The sequence below is a fragment of the Vicugna pacos genome, chromosome 15 (assembly GCF_048564905.1).
Source record: "Vicugna pacos chromosome 15, VicPac4, whole genome shotgun sequence".
NCBI lineage: Eukaryota > Metazoa > Chordata > Mammalia > Artiodactyla > Camelidae > Vicugna > Vicugna pacos.
The window spans coordinates 43,775,887-43,795,714 of NC_133001.1; the positions used below are offsets into that span (position 1 = coordinate 43,775,887).

The following is a 19,828-nucleotide window of genomic DNA, read 5'->3' on the forward strand; positions in this document are numbered from 1 at the left end:
GTGATTATTATTTTTATTATTAAGGGATCTGTATCAGCAATTTCTTGATCTCTTATCATAAATAATACATTGTCAAACTTTATAGAACATAAAGACCTAATGGGAATTTTTATAAGATGTGTAGGCTCTTGAAGGGAAAACCCTCATTCACGTATGACTAAGGTTTGACTAAGCTCTGATGACATATAAAACAGCTAGTGATGAAGTAGAGAGTGGTTACACCCTTTGCAAACCTACATTGATTCCGTTTGAGAAATCCTAATGCACCCTTTTACGCTGGTGGACCTATAACTATTGATGTAAGAGATGAATATAAGAATTAAACCTGTGGTAGAGTTTCTGAGGTGGAATGACCTCATTGCCTTTATTTTGAAGACAGGGAAAACTGGGATCCACTGTCAGTCTAGGGCTCTTCCACTGTGTCATGTTAGTATTAGACTTACCTTGAGAACATACATACTGTCCAACAGGCTCTAGAATCTTTTCCAAGCTTTATCTCACTTGATGACTCATAGTTTATATTCTGCTTCCTGCTTCTTCGATCAATTCTATTGAAAAATTAAAGAATGAAAAGTAATGAATACTAACACCCATCCCTTCCCCGTCCTATCATCCTTCACTAGAGCTTTCTGAGGAAATAAACTGAAAAGGGAGGCTGTTTGCAGTAGAACTCCAAAGAGAAGATCCTTTCCAAAAGTGTTTGGTCACAGTTCTTAATACAGGTAGCAGCTTATGATTGGGGAAGGAATGGTGCTTGATATCAACTCTGATAACAAAACTTTTCGTTGTCATTTTTCCCTCCCTAGTATCGTCTAGACTGTCACAGCCGTCCTCTCCCCAGTCAGGCTGCCCATCACCCACCATTCCAGCAGGTAAAGTCATTTCACCATCACAGAAGCACAGCAAGAAGGCACTAAAGCAGGTAATGATGCTATTCTGTGTATCAGAAGTATAATCTACTACCTTAAAAATGCACATTTCTGGCAATCAATGAAAATTTCTTGAAAGGATGTTAAGTCCTTTTAAGGAGAAATTTTGTCCAGTTTCCCAACTTGTGTTTAATAATCTGTGCATGTCTGTGTTACAGATTTATGGTAGATGTTCTGTCATATTTGAAAAGTTCCTCATTAGTTTCCAGTTTGCTAGGAGGGTTGTGTGTATGTTTAATTATGAATAGGTATTGAATTTTTCAGTTTGGTTTTCTTCAGCGTTTATTGAGATGATCAGGTAGCCTTTCTCTTTAAATCAACTAATACACAGAATTCCATGGCTGGACTTTATAATGTTAATCTATACTTAGCTCTCAGGAATAAACCCTATATGTTTGTTACATACTTTTTAATATGTTATAGGTTTGTTTTTTTTTCCAGATTTTAGCTTGATTTTGTTATTTTTTTGTACCATCGTTGTACAATTTTGGGGTTAAGATTATTCTTAGCATCATAAAATAGGTTGTGTAGCTCTATTTTTCTAGATTTTTGGGAAAATTATAGAACTTTCACGGAAAAAATAATTTCTATAAGTCTTACCATTTAAAATTGTTTTCCTAGCATTTCAGTTTCATATACTACTACTGGTCTCTTGAATTTTTGCTTTTTGAGCCAATTTGGGGAATTTATTTTTCTTTAAAAATGGTCCATTTCAAATATTTTTCAAATGTTGGTATAAAGTTGTACATAGTATTTATGTTTCTCTTTTGTTCCTTAGTTTATCACATTATCTTATTTTTTCCCAATGGTACTTGCTGACAGTTTATTTTACTGGGTTTTTCAGAGAACTAGCTTTCAATTTTGTTGATATGCAAATTACCCATAAATTTAAATTTGACTAATAATTAAGGATGCAGACTACTTTTATCTTCAGATTGGTATATAAATTAGAGCTTAATTATGATACCAAGCATTGGCAAGTATGTGGGAAAATGCCTACTCGTAGTTTGCTGGTGGAATATGAATTATTATAGCTATTTTGGAGAGAAATTTTGTGATATTCATTAAAATTTACTAAAATTTTAAATGCACATATCCCAGGACTGAGCAGTTAAATATTTGGGAACTTATCTTAGAAAAATGTATGTATTCATATATACAGATATGCACACAGAAAAATGTTTGCATTAAAGTTTGTAATAGCAAAACTTGCAAGTAACCGTGTGTGTGTATACATATATATAACATATATATGTATATATGAAACTTCATAATAAACAATGGTGTATCCCTATGCTAAATAATTATACAAGATTAAAAGTTTACTTTGTAATGAAGTTGTTTTGTATGTATAGACATGGAAACATCACCACACTATAATATTGAATCACTGAAATTAAATTGTGTTAACATGTATGGCGTGATACCATTCATAAAAACATAGATACCCACAAAACAATAGTATGTTTTAATAGAAACATGAATGTATATATATATATACACACACATAATGTAAGTAAAAAAAAGCTCAATAAGGAAAAATTAATTGATGATTGTGGTTACCTCTGAGGATTGGGGAACAAGACTGAGTGATAGAATGACTGAAAAGATCTAATTTTCTGCTACTACAAGAATGAGAAGTCCGTGCTTTACTGGTGATTTTTAAGTTCTAAAAAAAAGTTAATGAAGAATTTTCACATTTATATAAAGGAGAACATTGGCAAAAAATATCCAAACTCTTAAGGGTCGTTAATGCCGTGTGTTTAATTGGTTTAATTCAGTTTTTGTCTACTTTGATAGAGTTTAAAGAAATTGGATAATCAGCATGCTCCTCATGACTTAGAAAGAAGTCATTTATTTATCACTAAAACCTGATTTGTTTTGTTTCTTACAGTCAGTTTTCTCTTTATAGGCTCTAAAACAGCAACAGCAGAAGAAGCAGCAGCAGCAGCAGCAGCAGCAGCAATGCAGGCCAAGCGTGTCCCTCCCCTCCAGCCAGCACCTCTCTCTGAAGACTGTCAAAGCGTCCAGTGACTCTCTACCTGCCAAACCTGGTAGGCAGACTACGTGTCTTTTCCGTGGAGGTTTCTTCTTCCAGATTTTTGTATATACCAAATTTGTGTACTGTATCATTTGTTTTTAAATTACTGTATGTATTTACATAATTCTTGTACCACTGAATCATCAATATAAGTCTAGAGTAAACAGGGAAATTTATGCAATGCAATCTTGCAGTCGTTTAAAAATACATCACTGGGATTTGCATATTAGAGTGAGATCAATGACTAACTTCCGCTTTATCTAACTTAATAATATTTGGAAGCCTGTAATTAGTAACTTCATAAAGCTGATACTCAGGCTGAACTCTCCACCACTTCTTTCCTTTAAAAATAAAAGGTTTTCCTAAGAATACATGCTGCCTTAGAGTTTTCATTGGACATATCCACAGGCCTTTGGATTTTTTGTTCTAGCTTGTTTTTAACCTAAGCTGGTCTAGATGTAGACATTGTATTTTATTACACAATTCACTTTGATGCCAGCTGATTATGAGTTTGCCAGATTTAAACTTTGTCTTGCAGAACTTTGCCTTTTTGATAGGAAGGAAATTTGCCACTAGAAGCAAATAATGTGCTGGGAGAAGGGACGAGATTTTATTTTACTTTTTGACTCTTAATTCTCAGACTCAAAACTTATATGGGGAGGGGTCACATTGTGTCATGCATAACTTTTTTTAGTTAGTGTTAAATGATTTAATTGTTCATTTGTTTGATTGATTAGTTTCTATCTATGACCTTGGTGTCACCAGTCTTTTGTATATTTTCTTCCCCTAGCAGTATGGGAAGGAAAGCAATCTGATGGACAGTCAAGCAGCCCTCAGAACTCAAACTCTAGCTTTTCTTCTTCAGTTAAAGTAGAAAATCCTTTGCTAGGCCTGGGGAAAAAGTCATTCCAGAGGTCTGACAGGCTCCACACACGTAAGTTAATTTACAAAGACTTGAATTGTCATGCTTTGTCAGCTCTACATTTGAAATTCATCAACTGCTTGCTTTAATTGCTACTTCTGTTCACCTTTGAGCTCTTGAATATTTTCATGTTCTTCCTACCTTGCCCTTATCCAACTTCAATTCAGAATAAGATCTATTATGAGCCATTTTGTGGTTTATTTCTCTTCTGACAAGAGATTTCTCTATCTAGCATTATTTACATTTTATCTCTAGCTGTGTACAGATGGGTGTAGAAGGGCTTATGATTAAACATGGCAAACCTTTTTCCTGCTCCCTCTGAAATCCTACTAAAATGAGAATATGGAAATACAAAAAATTAAACCCATAAGGGTGAAGAAAACAAGGAGACACCAGATGGACAGGCAATATCAACAAATTTTGAAAGATGACAACTGGGTAGGTCTTTCACAGAGCTGAGGAGCAGATGCCAGCTAAGGCTGAAGAGCATCAGAAAACTTTAAGAATTGGAGATATCGTGTGTCCTACTATAGAAGGGTGAGGCATAGGGTTGAAAAGAACCTTCTTTGAAAGTTAATAGGAAGCAGTTTGGCGCCTCAGCCTAGCAGGAAACAGGAGGTTTAGTTTGAGGTAAAGTTAAACCATACAGACTTCAAATTCAGAGATACCACACATCGCTGAGGACAGATAATGAGGCAAGAGAGCGGAATCAGGGGAATCAAATAAAATACAAATACAGCTAGTGATCCTCCTGCTCGCTTGGCCTCCGGAATGTTAGCAGTAAGGCGTACTTCTTTCTACCTCCACTACTTTGTTCCTCCTCCCCACCTATGCTCTGGTAGAAGATGGGGAATTGGTACCTAAAGAAGTTGAATAGCTTCAGAAAAAAATCTTCAGACAAATTTATAGGTTCCCAACTAAACAGAGATCATCTTGATCACACTTCTGTGGAAACTGACCAGTCTCTAGGACACACCCATGTACCCAAAATTCCCAGTCAGCCTTTTTAGTGCTTCTCTTTTACTTGTGATCACTAATGATCACCTTTGAAGAAAACCTCCCACCATGAGAGACAGAATCTGAAATACAGACTCAGAAGAAACAGACAATTCAATGAGAAAACTTTAAAGTAATGGCTTTAAAAACTATGATCTCCACAGGAAGAAATAAAAGATGGTTTTGCATCCATGAAAGAACAATACTGTTTTAAAAATCAGAAAGAGTTCCATGATATTAAATAATGTGATAGCAGAAATAAAAAATTATAATAGAAATACTTAAAAGTGAAGGAATTTCCCAGAACGTAGGTCAAAGGAGCGATTCAAAAGGAAAGAGAAGGTAAGAAATTGGAAACATCAGTCTAGGCTGTCCAGTGTCTTAAATAGTAGGACCATCAGAAAGAAAGAACAGAAATTGAAAGGGAGATAAATGATAACAGAAATAATATAAGAAAATTCTGTAGAATTGAAAGCCCCAGATTCCAGACCAAAAGTACCTAAAGAAATGTGAACATAAAGAAACCTATTCCATGGCACACTCTTTTGAAATTTTAAAACATCCAGTATAATAGAAGAACCCAAAAAAGCCTCCAAAGAGAAAAAAAATACTTCACCTGTAAAGATTCAAGACTTGGGATGGCAGGCATCTCAGCAGCAACGTAGAAGCTATAAGACAGTGCAGCAATGCCAGCAAGATTCTGAAAGAAGGTTACTCTGTATTCATTTATATAGTCCAGACCCTTCTAAACTATTAAGTATGAAAATAGAATTAATATTTTCAGACAAGTCCTTTGTAAAAGTCTTGTTTGAGTCTATTTGGGGTGGTAAATTATCTGTACAAAGTTAACAGTTTTTATTCCACATATTTTGAAGATCCTTTATTATTAGACATTTTCATGTTTAAAATCTTCCTAGTGGGTTGAACCTTTTTTTAATTTACCTTATCAATCACTGATTAAGTTTTTTACGTAAGGTATCTTTTGTTTGGTATTAATAGAGGTACGCCAGTTTTCCTATGGTTAGTTTTTGCCTGTATATTTTTCCTTTTTTTCATTTTTGTGGTTCACGTACATTAGATATTTCTTTACACAGCATATAGCTGGCTGAATTTTATTTATTTTTAATCCAATATGTAAATCTCTCTTTGGTGAGCTTTTTATTCATTTACATTTATTGTAGTTATTAATCTACTTGGACTTTTTTTTCTACAGTCTTATTTTTTTCTGTTGATCTTTGTCCTGATTTCATTTTTCTTGCTTCCTTTTTTTTTTTTAATGAATAAAAAAATTGGGGAGGCTTGGCTGAACTTTTTTGCTATTTGTCCATTTTAATTCCTTCATTGTCCTTTTCTCTCTCTGTTGAGTTTGTTATACATTCTATTTCTGTTCTGCTAGTTCTAGGTGCACATGGTGATATGATATATGTATATAGTGTGAAATGATTACCACAGTTAACATTCATCACCTCACGTAGTTACAATTTTTTTTTTCCCTCAAGGTGAGAACTTTTAAAATTTATTCACTTAGCAAAAAGTAACCATCTTGATTTTCCTCCAGAACAGTGGGAGTACTCTATAACAATTTAGCACTGATCTTTTCTGTCTGGACTTAAATAATAGTATCTGACATGTCTGTTCGTTGTTTTAATCTCACAATCCAGGCACCAGAATACTACTGTTTTATGCAAACAGTGATGATGTAGATTCATCTTCATGTCTGTCTTTCTTCATTATATTCCACCCCAGCCTTTTGCAGTGATTTTCCTTCCTGTAGTACAGTTTTTTGAGAACTTAATTTAGAGCATGTCTCTTGGCAGTAAACACCCTCAATTTTTTTTCTTTCTGTAAATGTCCTTGTTTCATGTTCATCCTTGAAGGAGAATTTAGTATATATACCATTATAGATTCATGGTTATTTTTTCTCAACATTTTATAGTTATCCATTTGTTCTGGATTCCTTTGTTAAGAAGCTTGCTGTTATTTTGTTCCTTTTAAAGAAATCTTTCCCTTCCTATGGATGCTTTCAAGCTATTTCTTGGTCTTTCATGGGCAGTTTACTAAGCTGTGTCTAAGCATGGGTTTCTTTTTATCCTGCTTTGAATATGATACGCTTCTAGATCTTTAGGTTTGTGGTTTTCATCAGTTCTGGTAAATGTACTGCTGCAGATTATTTAAATACTGCCTTTTTTTTTTTTCCATTCTCTTATTTTTTTCTTTCTGGGTCTCCAATCAAGCACTTATTAGACCGTCTCATTCTGTTATTCATGTTTCTGCTAAAACTCTCAAAATAGTCTATCTTACCTGTCTTTCCTATATTCTGGATAAATTGTTTGGCCATAACTCCCTCCTCTTTAATCCACTCATAGTATCTGATTTCAACAATTTATATCCTATTTTTTGTAGAAATCCCATTTATTTTTTTCAAAGTCTTTGTGTTCATTACTGATTATTTTATTCTCATCTTTACAGTTACATTCTTTTTTTCTTTAATCAGTTTATACATAGCTATTTTGTATTCTATATATGTGACATTTTCAGTGGTAGCAGTACTTCTAGGTCTAAATCTTTTATTTCTGATTGCTGTTGACCCTGTCATAGTGGCATACCTTCTGGTTTGTTGGGCTAATCTTTGTTAGGCAGTGCTAGATTCTAAAATGTAGGAATCCTGTGGGCCTCAGTTAAGGGAAATACTTTTGTATCCAGGGATATTCCTTTTGCTTGTGGCAGGAGCCAGACGTTACATCCTGGATTGTGTAGCTTTTTTCAAGTATTCCTAATTGTAGAGTTTATGTGTCCTAGATTCCTATGTACCTTAAAATGTTGCTGTATATTGTTAAGTTTTCTTCTAATAAGATTATACTGATCTCAGCCCCACCAGCAGTATTCGAAAGTGGTTTTGCTTTTTCCCTGCATAGTCCCATCACTGTATTGCAATATTTGCCATTTGTTAGACCAAAAGATCTTCATTGGTCTAACTGGCATTTCTTTAAGTATTAATACCTTAGCATCTGTTTATGGTTAGTCAACTGTGAGTTGCCTATTAATTCCTTTTGCTCATTTTTCTCTTGGTGATATTTGTCTTTTTTATATTGATTTATAAATGCACTTTTAATAAAATATCAAGAATAGTAACCTTTTCTCATGGCTTGGAAATATTTTTCCAAATTAGCCTTCTATTTAGAATTTTTTTTCCATTTATATTTTAACCTTTGTATACTCAAATCCATCATTGTTTTGAAAGACTGAAACCTCCTAATTGTGAATAGATTTCCTGTAACTGCTAAGCTATTCAATCATGACATTTTTAGCTAATGCAAATTAAAATTGATAAAAATAATTCTCATGGGAAGAGAAAAAGGGCCTCAGTATGATTTATAGAGAGATTTGAATTTTTTTATTTTTTAGTCATTCTGTGTTTGTGGCATTTATTATAAACTTCCTCAGTTCAATTTGAGAAATTATCGAGTCTCAAAAGTAAAATGCACTTTCAGTATGGCAAAAGGTTCACTTTTACAGACCTTATTCCATTTTTGCAGAGAAGATAAATTATATTTTACCCTTTATGAATGAATAAAACTTACTTTGTTTCATCTTGGAAGAAATTTCTAAGAACATTAGGTATTACCTTCTTCACAGTGTGATATTTTAAAGTACTTAGAATTGTGGGTTTTTTGCACTGCAGAGCAAGGTATAGTTTAGATAGAAACAGGAGTGTGAAGGAGGCTCGAGTGATTCTTCTCCGTATTTTTATAGGGCAGATGAAGAGGACTAAATGTGCTGAAATTGATGTTGAGACACCAGACTCCATTCTGGTTAATACAAACCTACGAGCACTGATCAACAAACACACCTTTTCAGTCCTTCCTGGAGACTGCCAACAGCGACTGCTTTTACTACTTCCAGAGGTGGATCGACAGGTACGTTAACTTCAGGCACGTTAGCAGTTTTATAACTCTGCTGCAGCTTCCTTCAATGATCACCTTTAGAACTACTTAGACTTTTAAAGTGGCTTTTTATGTATACCTGTAAAGAAGTGGCATCAAAGATATTAGACAAGAAATAATATTTTTTTGGTAAGTGTTCTTAATAGGTTGGCCCTGTAAGGCTTTATAAAGGGAAAGAACCCTCTTATCTGAATGTCAGGATTATGGTAAATTATAAAAATTATATAAAATTTGTCTAGTTATTGTATTAGGGTGTAGACATCCATAGAATACAGTTCAGGAGGTTAATTTGTTAATTTAATTCTTTAAATTAACAGTTAATTAAGAAATTAAACAGGGTTTTTTGAATGGATTTTTTTGAAAGGGTTAGGAATATTAATTATTTTTTATTCTTTTGTTAAATTTTTCTAAAACAAACACTCGTTGCTTTAATAATAACTTTAAAAATCCAATATAAGTTATACTCATTAAAGAAAAAGGGAGCTTGACAAAATATGAAAGGTTTAGAAGAGTTTGGGCAGGGACTGGAGTAGTTTAGGTTGGTCAGAAGTAAAGTAAAGGTCCGAGACTTAGGCTTCCATCAGAGAGAGAGTGACTGGCATGTCACCCCTCCTTTTTGATCTTCTGTTTCCTCCTCTGCAAAAGGAAGATAAGATCATCATGGTTTTGTAAGATTTGTTCGATTCTGAGACTTTTTAAATTATGATCATTTCTAAATACCTACTGTGTTCTAAGTAATTTGTTAGGCTCTCCTCCTTTTTTCTAGTCATTATAAAAACAAGATGAAAGGGAGTTGCTTTCCCTGATTTACAATGAGAAAACTAGATCTATTTCCTAGTTTATAGTAAGATTAATGGAGTGCAAGTAAGTTATACAAATCATTACAGTTAATTGACTATACAGTCAAAACTAAATCTTTGTCATTCTGAAAATCATCTTTCTACTGGGCTGTATTGATACCAATTTCATTTTGCTGTGAATTAGCACATGTAAAAGCAGATCAGCTTCCATTTCTGGGGAGTCCAAAGAAGTCAAGTATCCTACCAGCAGTAGGGACAAAGAAGTAAGTAAAACTGATCCTTCCCAGTTACTGTTCTCCTCACCTTCATACTTCGGGAGAAATTACAGCTTTGGGGATGCCCAGTTTTGGTTTGAAACAAGTTAGGAGACAGGTTTTGGCAGAATTTTTAGAGAATGTCTCTTCTTGCTAGGGATTGCTCACACCTCTTTTAAAGACTCAAGTTTTTAGGTTGGGAATAATACACAGGACCTAACGGAGGGTCTGTCCGTAGAACTCTAGTGCAAGTTTCTCAGAACTGTCTTGACTACTGGCCTTCATCCTCTCTTAGAAGGAGGATTGCCACGTGTAATTTTGGAATTAAAAAGGGCCTTGGAGCTTACCCAGCTTTCCATTGAGTGCGGTCCTGTAAGGTTACTCGCCTGTCTTTTTCAGTTCCTATGGTGGGAACACAGTATCTGAGAAATACTGCCCTTATGTATAGGGAGTATGGAGTTTATTAGTGAAATTCTACTCCATTATCAGATGAAATTTGGAGTTTATCAAAAATTCTGGTTATTACTAGCATGAAACAATATTGGAGTGTATGTACCCAACAATGAACAATGGAAAAACATTATTTAGACCAGAGAAGGGAATAAGGGAGAGGCATGGATTAAGACACCTCTGTTCAGATTTATTTGAAGCTCTGTCTATGGAAGAGGTAAACTTCTTTGTTTCTCCAAAAAGCCGATTTGGGGTTAAAATAACTTTTTTTTTAAACAATTGGAGCTATTAAATTGTAGAATGGATTGACTCATTTTGAAGTAACTTGCTGAGCACAGGAATATTCAAGGAGAGGTTGGATGACCTGTTCTCATAGGGAAGCCTGTTACTCCTCTGCCAAATCTATAAGTACAAGTCAGCAGTCAGCAAACTATAGCCCACAGACCAATTTCAGCCCACTGTCTGTTTTTGTAAATAAAGTTTTATTGGCGTACAGTGAGTCCCATTAGTTCGCATATTGCTTATACCTACTTTCATGCTACAATGGCAGAGTTGAGTAGTTGCAACAGAGACCATATGGCCTGCAAAGCCTAAAATATTTGTAGTCATCCCTTAATGGAAAAGTTTACCAATTTCTGCTCTAGAGCCTGGGGGAAATAATGTTGGCCCAGATAGATTTAGAAAGTAAAGTGAGTTGAAGTCCTTAGGGATTCCTTGAATCCCTAGGATGTCCAAATAGTTACCTAAATTTTCTTCAAAAAATTGTGACTTAAAACTTATACTTAGGTTTTTAATCCATCTAGAATATTTTTATATTGCTCTGAAATTGTGGTTCAGCTTTATTTTCTACTGACTAGATAGCCAGTTGTTCCAGCACTACATATTTTTATAACTGTCTTTTTGCAATTTGTAATACCATCTTTGTTACGCATTCTTTTCATTTATATGCAGTATGTATTTATAGGCACTCTCTCCTCTTTCACTAGTTTCTTGTTCACTAATGCTAATAATAATAATTTTCATTGCAGTGGCTTTGTGTAGTATGTTTAATAATTGGAAAGGCAATTCCCCCCTCTCAGTTTTCCGTATTAATTTTTTTTCCATATGAACTTTAATATTTTATTAATGAAAAGTCTGCATAGGGATTCTGGTAGGAATCTAGATATTAACTTTGAGGAGAATAGCAACTTTAGTAAGTTTTTTCACCTAAGTTTTTTTAGACCTTGTGTTTTAGATCCTTAAATAAGATCTTATGGTTTTAAACCAAGATAGGCAATCCAAAATTGTAGTGCAAAGAAGAATCTTAAAACTTTTTGTCAAGACATCACAAATCAAGTCAGTAGACAGATAGATTGGGGGAAATATTTTTAAATTATATAACAACTTCACTATGTATAACATGCAAAGATTTTTACAAGATAGTTAAAAATAAGCAGCCTCAAAGAAAAATGAGCAAATGAAATTGGCATTTCAGTAGGCAAATCTGAGTATTCAATAAACATGCAAAAGGATACACAAAACTCTCGTAGTCGGGATGAAGGAAATTTTTTTTATCATCTCACACCCATTAATAGCCAACAATTAAATCGCATGTTAACATCTCTTGGTCACAGGGAAAAGAGTATGCTCATATATTTCTAGTAGGAATGTGAATTGTTTTAGCCTTTTTGGAAAATAATCTAACAATCTTTAATTACATACACACAAATATTTCTTTGCTTTCAGAACCTATCCCAGAGAAATACAAGCACCTAGTATATTCATCTTTACTGGAATGCTTATTGCAGCTTTGTTGATTATGGGAAAACACTGAAAACAAAGTGTATTATGGTTAGGAAACTGGTAAATGAATTGAGGGACATTTATACAATAAAACAGTCCACAGCTATTATACAGAAGTTAAAGCTATGCCAGTTGACTTGGAGAGACTTCCACATTGTTATTATGTGAGAAAAAAGTAAGTTTCAGAATAATGTATGTAACTTGGTCACAGTTTTATAAAACAAATAATGAACCTCTCAGAAAAAAACCTCTTACCTGTATATTTATTTGCAGATGACTCTTTGAGAATAATTAATCAATGGGGAATGAAATTGAAAGGCAAGGAAGGGAGGAGAGGTAAAGAATAAAAAAAATTTTAGAAAGAAATAATATTACATTATAAAATAGAAGTATCCGTAATAAGCAGCATGGTATGATATAGTCATGTTTCTAATAAAATTTAATGTACATACATTGTTTTCTAAAAAGACAGGAAAGTCAAATTCCACATGATACATTTGGCTTTCTGTCTAAGCTTTCTGTGGCTTATTCTTTGACCCAGGTTGGTCCAGATGGTCTGATGAAGTTAAATGGCTCAGCCCTTAACAATGAGTTCTTCACTTCAGCAGCACAAGGCTGGAAGGAAAGACTTTCAGAAGGTAAGTGTCAGCTTCACATGTCACCTAGGATGTGTATGCACTTGGACAGCATGTTGGCACCCCTGCACCTCAGTGGGTATTTGCCCAGTTTTGGAAGATAAAGGACAGGATGTTTTGTAGGCTAGAACTAGCTATTCAATGTGGAGCACATTGCTAGACTTTTATCTAGAGCATGTGACTAGGTTTAGCTCCAGATGGAGTCCAGCAACGTGTTCTCTTAAGGATTTAAAGTCACCTGGGAAACTTATAAAGTACTGACTTCTAGACCCTATTCCTAAAGAGTGATCATTAATTCTAGCTTAATGCCTAGGAACTGAAATTTTAATAAGCAGAATATATAGAATTAGAGTTATTTTATGGTGCTGTGAATCATGGTTTGGAAAGCAGTGAGATAACTTCTTACTGCCCAGTCTCAAACTAACAGTAAAAAGAGTCACTAAGAACATTTTTTTCAAAAACTGCTATATTAAGAACTGTTTCACATACTGTAAAATTCACCCATTTGAAGTGTACATTTCAGTGGCAGTAAGAACATTTTAATAAATACAGATTGTGACCAAGAATTTCACTGATCTGCCATGTATGCCATGTTTTCAGTGCTGACCTAACAGATTCACTGAGGGTAAATTATAAAGCATAACAAATTGAGTGATTAGTGGCATTTGTCCAGCGTGTAGCATCAGTTGCTATCAGCATTTCTTAACCCTGACTGCTCATTATAATCAATTGTGGTATTTTTAAAAGTATTGACTCCCAGACCCCACTCTCAATGATTTTACTTTCCCTGAGCTTCAGTGTTCTTTTTTTTTTTTTTAATTTCCCCCAAATGATACCAGTATTCAGCCATTATTAAAATCACTGACTGTATTATTTTTATTTCAAATATTATGTTTGTTTTTCAGTACACATGGAATACAGAGTAACATTTGAAAAGCCATATGAAGTTTTACCAAGGAATAGCTTGTGAAAACAAGTGTGAGAACCTTTGAGATAAATACATTTTTAAGAAGGGCTATTTAAGGGATACTGTTCATTGCTGACTTTTTATTAGATCACTGACAATTAGAGTTAATTAACCAGCTAATTAATATCTATATTTTTCATTGTAATTGATGATTTTTCCCTTCCTGTTTTTCTTTTTAGGGCAAATTCTGTGTAGAAGGTCATCTCTTGCTGATTACTTTTGACCTTTCAATCTTTCTTAAAGATTTCCTTCAGCAGAGAGACTCCCTTTTTCTGAAAGAATCAAAATCACATAAGCTCTTTAAAACATACCTGTTACCAGTACCTTTCTTTAAGGATAATTTGGATTTATGCCTCCTGTCTCCCAGCTTTTTAAAGTAGTTATTATCAACAGTGAAACCTTGATTGTTGTCAGTGTTAACTTTTCTTTTTTGCATATGACTAGTGACTGCTATAGCTATAGTCATGCGATCATATTTTATGAGCAGCAGGAACTTTGTACACAGGTGAACAGCGTTTAGTATTGTTTATTCCTCATTCTATCATGCACAGAAGACTCAACCAAAGAGCAGAAGTTCTGGGTTGGATTCTGACAGCCAAATTCCTTTTCTCCCACTCCTATGCCCAGGACTGTGATAGCCACACTTTTCCTTTCCCTTGTCTTATCCGCAGGAGGTCTTAAACTTCAAATCTACCATTTCTACCTCGTAATCTCTGATGTCCTGGGTATTAGAGAATAAAAGGAACAGCCTATCTGAGCCACAGGTTTGAAGATGGCCTATGAAGCACATTCACTCTTTTCTGCTGATGGAGTGAGAAGGATTGAGGTGGTTGCTAGTAAAGGAAAATAAATGGCATATTCAGAGCAGCTGGGTCTTTGGCGTATTGAGTATCTTATTACCAGGGCACTAGACTGGTACAATTTCTGGAACAGTTATAAAATTGACAACTCCGAAATAACTCCCTACCTTTTTACTGGAACCTCAAATGCCTTTAAGCAAGAGCATAGCTGTTCATTATTCACTTAGAGCTAAAAGGCCTAAAATATAAGTTGCCTTGGGTAAACAGAACTTTTAAATAATAAAATATCCAGTGGCATTGTTTACTGAAAGCACATAGCTGTTTTTCCAGTGGAAAAGAAATGAACAGACTCAAGGTTATTGATAAAACAAATCTGTGTTGAATATGATGCTTGGAGCAGGAGGGAGGTGCTACAAGGAAAGCCCAGAGGAAAGGCCGCAGTTAACCTCAGCTGAGTGCTGCAAACTACATGAAATGGTATGCAAGTATTTCTATTTCACCTGATGGAGCTTAGGTAGTTCTTCCTTAAGTGAGTGAGGAATTTGGGGAAATTTCTGTTACTTTCACATGGTAGTATAAGGACTCCTGCAGGATTCATTCATGTTTACAAACAGTAAAAAGTTGCAAATAGCATATTTCTATTGAATATCTTTTTTTTTCTTCTGGGGGGATACATTACAGGTGAGTTTACACCTGAGATGCAGGTGAGAATTCGACAAGAGATTGAGAAGGAGAAGAAAGTAGAGCCGTGGAAAGAACAATTCTTTGAAAGCTACTATGGTCAGAGGTAATATCAAGACAGGTTCTGTAAACCAAATGTTAATTCCTATACATGTGGTCTGTTTACCTTTCCGGAAAATCTAGTTTACCGTTTCCTTCCATTTTTTACATCAGTTATTTTATATTAAGGAAATTTTTTCTTCTTACGAATCTTAGATGCACGGAACAGGACTCCTCATAATCCTTGACTCTTGACACATTCCCATTGTGGGTGGTATGGTTTCTTTAAAAAAAAAAATCAAGATTTAATTGTCTTGAATGAGTCCCTTTCTTTGAATAGATTGGCTTTTCTTCCAGTAACTTTATAATTTAGAAGAATACTGAAGTTCTGTACATTTTTATAGTAGTCAATTATCCCACAATAGGGTATCTTATCTAGAATCACTGAGCAATCCTAGGAATCCTGTAATACGGTCCATCATACCCAACATGTAATCAAACGGCCCTTCCTCCGAAGAAGGCACTCTGGGAGATATGCATAGCTAAATCAAGATACAAACTCTTTTTGCAAGGGGCTGTAGTCTAAGTTGGTTTTTTTTTTTTTAATCTGACAAAAAAACTTTACTGAAATCTTAAAAGGAGACACGTAAACAGATGATAGTGGAGCTGTACTGTTCGAAGTAGAATTGAACACCCAGAGTCTTATTTGTTATTCTCACTTCCTTCCTTATGTCTACCTAATGGCAGCCTTTAAGGAGACTCTGTAACCACCGCTTGAGAACTAATGGCTCTTTCCTTATCTCCGAGTAGTGTTCATTGATCTCCTTCATGGTCGTTTCGAGAGTGGTTCTTACTGAGATGGAGACCCCCATACACTGATTTTCTACCTTCTTGGTATGAGCTTTGAGCTCTTCTATAGAAATGATGGTGAATACATTTAGACTATTATTACAGGTAGTAATTATTCCATTGAATATTGTTCATTCCTTCCTTATTAAGCAGATGGAGCATTATGGCAGTTGTTGGGTTTTTCTATTACTTTTTGCCAGCTTTTTTGAAGGACTATATTTGATTACTATCCAGTTTTGTCCATAGCTATTCCATCTCAGGGGCACAGTACTGATTATTTGAAGTCTCCAAAAAGAGCAGTCTTGTTTTTGCTTGTTATACAGTATTCTAAGATACTAGGAGAAGTCTGTAGTAACCACTACAGGGTAGCCTGGCTCTTAGCCAGGCCACATTATGGAAGTCCCAATTGGCCTTCACTCTTAGGATAACTCAGAGGCACTTAATCTCAGAATTTTAGAGCTATGCCAAGTGAAATTTAAACATGCTTTCCCTAAACTCAAGAGTTCTGATTTCCAACCTCCTGAGAACACCGACCGACAACTCTCCTGTTGTCTCCTTGGGGCCCCTTAGATTTCTTGGGCCAGCCTCTCTACAGGCACTGCAGGGCAGAGTTGATCACAGTCCAGACACACAATCCCAGAATGCATGGTCTTTGTCTTCTTTTACTTCTCTGTGGGTAGTCTGTGATACATGCCTCTAGACAGTGTAGCCCCTTTGTAAGCAGAAGTAATAATAATAATTAACATTATATTGAGCTTTTATTATGTACTAGGTACTGTTCTGAGTACTTTACATGCATTAACTTAGTTATTCATCAGAGCAGCACTGTGAAGTGATTAGCCTCAGTGTACAGTTAAAGAAACTGACGTAGAGAAGGCTAGTCACTTAGTATCACATGGTTAGTAGGTATCACAGCTAGGAGTTGAATCTAGGCACTCTGGCTCCAGACCCTTCACTAATAATAGTAATAGTGAAGATAATATATGAAGACTACCTACTAAGTGTCAGGGGTTCTGCTAGGCATTGCCATATACCATTATCTCATAATGCCTTTAATAGCAGGGGCCATTTCTCAACTACAATATTTCTGTCTTCTGCCTTTTAGCTCTGGCTTGAGCCTTGAAGATTCAAAGAAATTGATGGCCTCACCCAGCAATCCCAAAGTAAAGAAAATCCCAGCTGAGCAACCAAAATCCATGCTTCCTTCAGAGGGCTCTCCTGTCAGTATAGTCCCAGTAATTCCCCAGTTAGAGTCTAAAGAAGTACTGCAAATGCCATCACCAGTCAGAAACGAAGAGCATGAAAGCCAAGATAAGATGCAGCCAAACTCCAAACCCACAGAACCCCTACTTTCCTCAGCTACCAACACAAATGAGCTTATCAGTATTCCTCCCACCAAGTGCCCAAAGGATGAGGCTCTCTTGGAGCAGAAGCCAGTTGCTTCTGCTGAACAGGAGTCTGAAAAAGAGAATCATCTCACTACAACTTCAAATTATAACAAAAATGAAAGCCAAGAAGCTTTAAGTACATCTCCAAGCAAACCCAAGAGTCCTGGGGTGGAAAAAACAGTCATGAAGCCCGTAGTAGAAGCAGGTCCGCAGGAGACCACTGTGAAAGAGCCTCCATCAAGTCTGGCTGATCACAGCCCAGAAAGCCTCAAGAGGAAGTCTTCTCTCACCCAAGAAGAGGTCCCTGCAGGCTGGGAGAAAAGGCCACGTGTCACTGAGAATCGCCAGCACCAGCAGCCATTTCCAGTCTCCCCGCAGCCCTTTCTCAGTAGAGGGGACAGGATCCAGGGCCGGAAAGTACCTCCTCTCAAGGTAAGAGAGTGGGAAGAATTGAAAAAGAGAGATGGTCTCAACACTAAGTTTTTGGTCGTCCCTACTAAATTTCACGTGTTTGTGGTTTTTCTGAATGCAGAAGCAGTTGTATATATTTGATATTCATGTAACTGTGGTCATATATGAGTAAAATTAAACAGGGATTTAGAACTGCTTTCTTACAGATCTGTACTCTGTTGGTGTTTGAATAAGCAAGGTACCTGGATAGCTAATGTAATCCACCTCCGCTCACCCCTCTGCTGGCTACTCTTGTATTTTAATACAGTTATGAAAATCTCATGTGACAAAATAAGTATAGTAAGAAACATGAAAAGGTCATTGGTGTGGTTAAGAGATCTTATTGTTCCAAGAGCCATATTTAAGTGTACCTTGGTCTTTTCTTAGTGCCATAACTGATTTGATGTTCTGAGGCTCTAGAACTACCTTTTTTGTTCCATCCTTTTAAAGGAAATGTTTGTGGCTGCCATGAGTCACCACTGGTTACTTGAAGGACTTTTAGTAAGAAGGAAACTCTTGCTTAGGATGTGTGATTAGTTTATGTTCTAGCCTTATATTGCTGCATGTCAGAACTTTTAAATTTCTATAGCAGTGTCATTATCTTAGTATATACCTGGGCTGTGCCTAATACCAGTTTGCAGTTCATTCTTCATTTAATAAATAGTATTAATTTATTAATGCATTTTATTAGTAGTATTTATTAATACTATTGTGTCTACTATGAGCCCAGGCACTGGGTATTTTTCATTCACATTAGGATATAAGTAGAAAAATAAGCCAAATAGAAGTACTTTTTTTCCCTTTTTTATTTAACATTTAAGTTCTGCCTGGAAACATCCCTTGGAAACAGTTGCTAGAATTTGACCTGTTTCGTACACTGAGACTCTTCTTTCTCATTTTGCTTCTTATTACTAATAGTATGATGTTCTCTGTTACTTTTTAATTTTAAGATGTGTGGTTTCAACACTCAGGAATTTCTCTCCCCCCCCCTCCATTTTTCTACCATTAACATATGCAACATATACTATCAGGCTTTGCCAGAGATTTTGATTTTTAAGATAGTCACTTTTATTATTCATCTTTTAAAAATATTAGAAACCTTTCTCTACTGCATGTCAGCTTATCTCCAGACCTGACCTGAAAGCTGAGTTACAGTTAAGGTTTTACTTTATATAAATGACACTTGGTGAGAACCGTCATTTCTGTTTCCTCATCCATCTGCTTCCTGCTAATCCAAAGAGGCTCTACACTGAAAACTTAAATCCACTATGACCACGTTAATGTTACTTAACTTTTTTCCTTTTTTTTAAACTTCTCCTTCCTCATTTCTCTAAAAAAGACTTTCTAAAAAACAAATTGCATTAGTAACTCTCTTACCGTAGACCCTATCTCAAAATCCTGCTTTCTTAGACAAAGTTCAACATAATTCATAACAGAACAGAATCTTTTAAACAAAACTTAAATAGAAAAAATTTGAATTTTATTACAAATGGTATATGTATATGTGTATAAAAATTACATGCACATGTCCTATATATATGCATATCTATAGTATAAAATGTGCATATATATGCATAGCGAGAGATGTAAAACTCAGACATTGTATATTTTCCATTCAGTATACGTTTGTAACAGAAAGAATCTGATTCCTTTGGTGTACCAGGGCAGAGCTTTTCAATAAGTTAAAATTGTTGAATTTTTATCAGTGCCCAGAAAACCTTGAGTGGTTTTTGTACATAAAAAAGTACAACATCTCATTTATTCCACATAAACAAATAATAGGACTGTTACATAAATAACTAAAAAGTATTATTTTTAAGCATTAAAACTTAACTACTTTTAATGATTGTTATTTAATGAACATGTTATTAATGATTTTCAGTCATTATGATAAATATCAT

General features: G+C 35.1%; 1 protein-coding gene across 4 annotated transcripts in view; it reads left to right on the forward strand.

The window, feature by feature from the left end:
- Positions 1–19,828, forward strand: part of ASXL2 (ASXL transcriptional regulator 2) — a 114,668-nt gene that overhangs the window by 82,522 nt on the left and 12,318 nt on the right. Inside the window, exons 1-8 of one of the 4 annotated variants that reach the window (XM_072938081.1) lie at positions 649–722; positions 807–922; positions 2,842–2,983; positions 3,761–3,904; positions 8,642–8,805; positions 12,660–12,756; positions 15,202–15,307; positions 17,195–17,909. In XM_072938081.1, the coding sequence (XP_072794182.1) occupies positions 8,647–8,805; positions 12,660–12,756; positions 15,202–15,307; positions 17,195–17,909 (1,077 nt within the window). In that variant the 5' untranslated portion in view covers positions 649–722; positions 807–922; positions 2,842–2,983; positions 3,761–3,904; positions 8,642–8,646. Of the gene's footprint in view, positions 1–648; positions 723–806; positions 923–2,841; positions 2,984–3,760; positions 3,905–8,641; positions 8,806–12,659; positions 12,757–15,201; positions 15,308–17,194; positions 17,910–19,828 lie in introns of those variants that run through there. The other 3 variants (XM_015242131.3, XM_072938079.1, XM_072938080.1) reach the window with 3 other exon arrangements.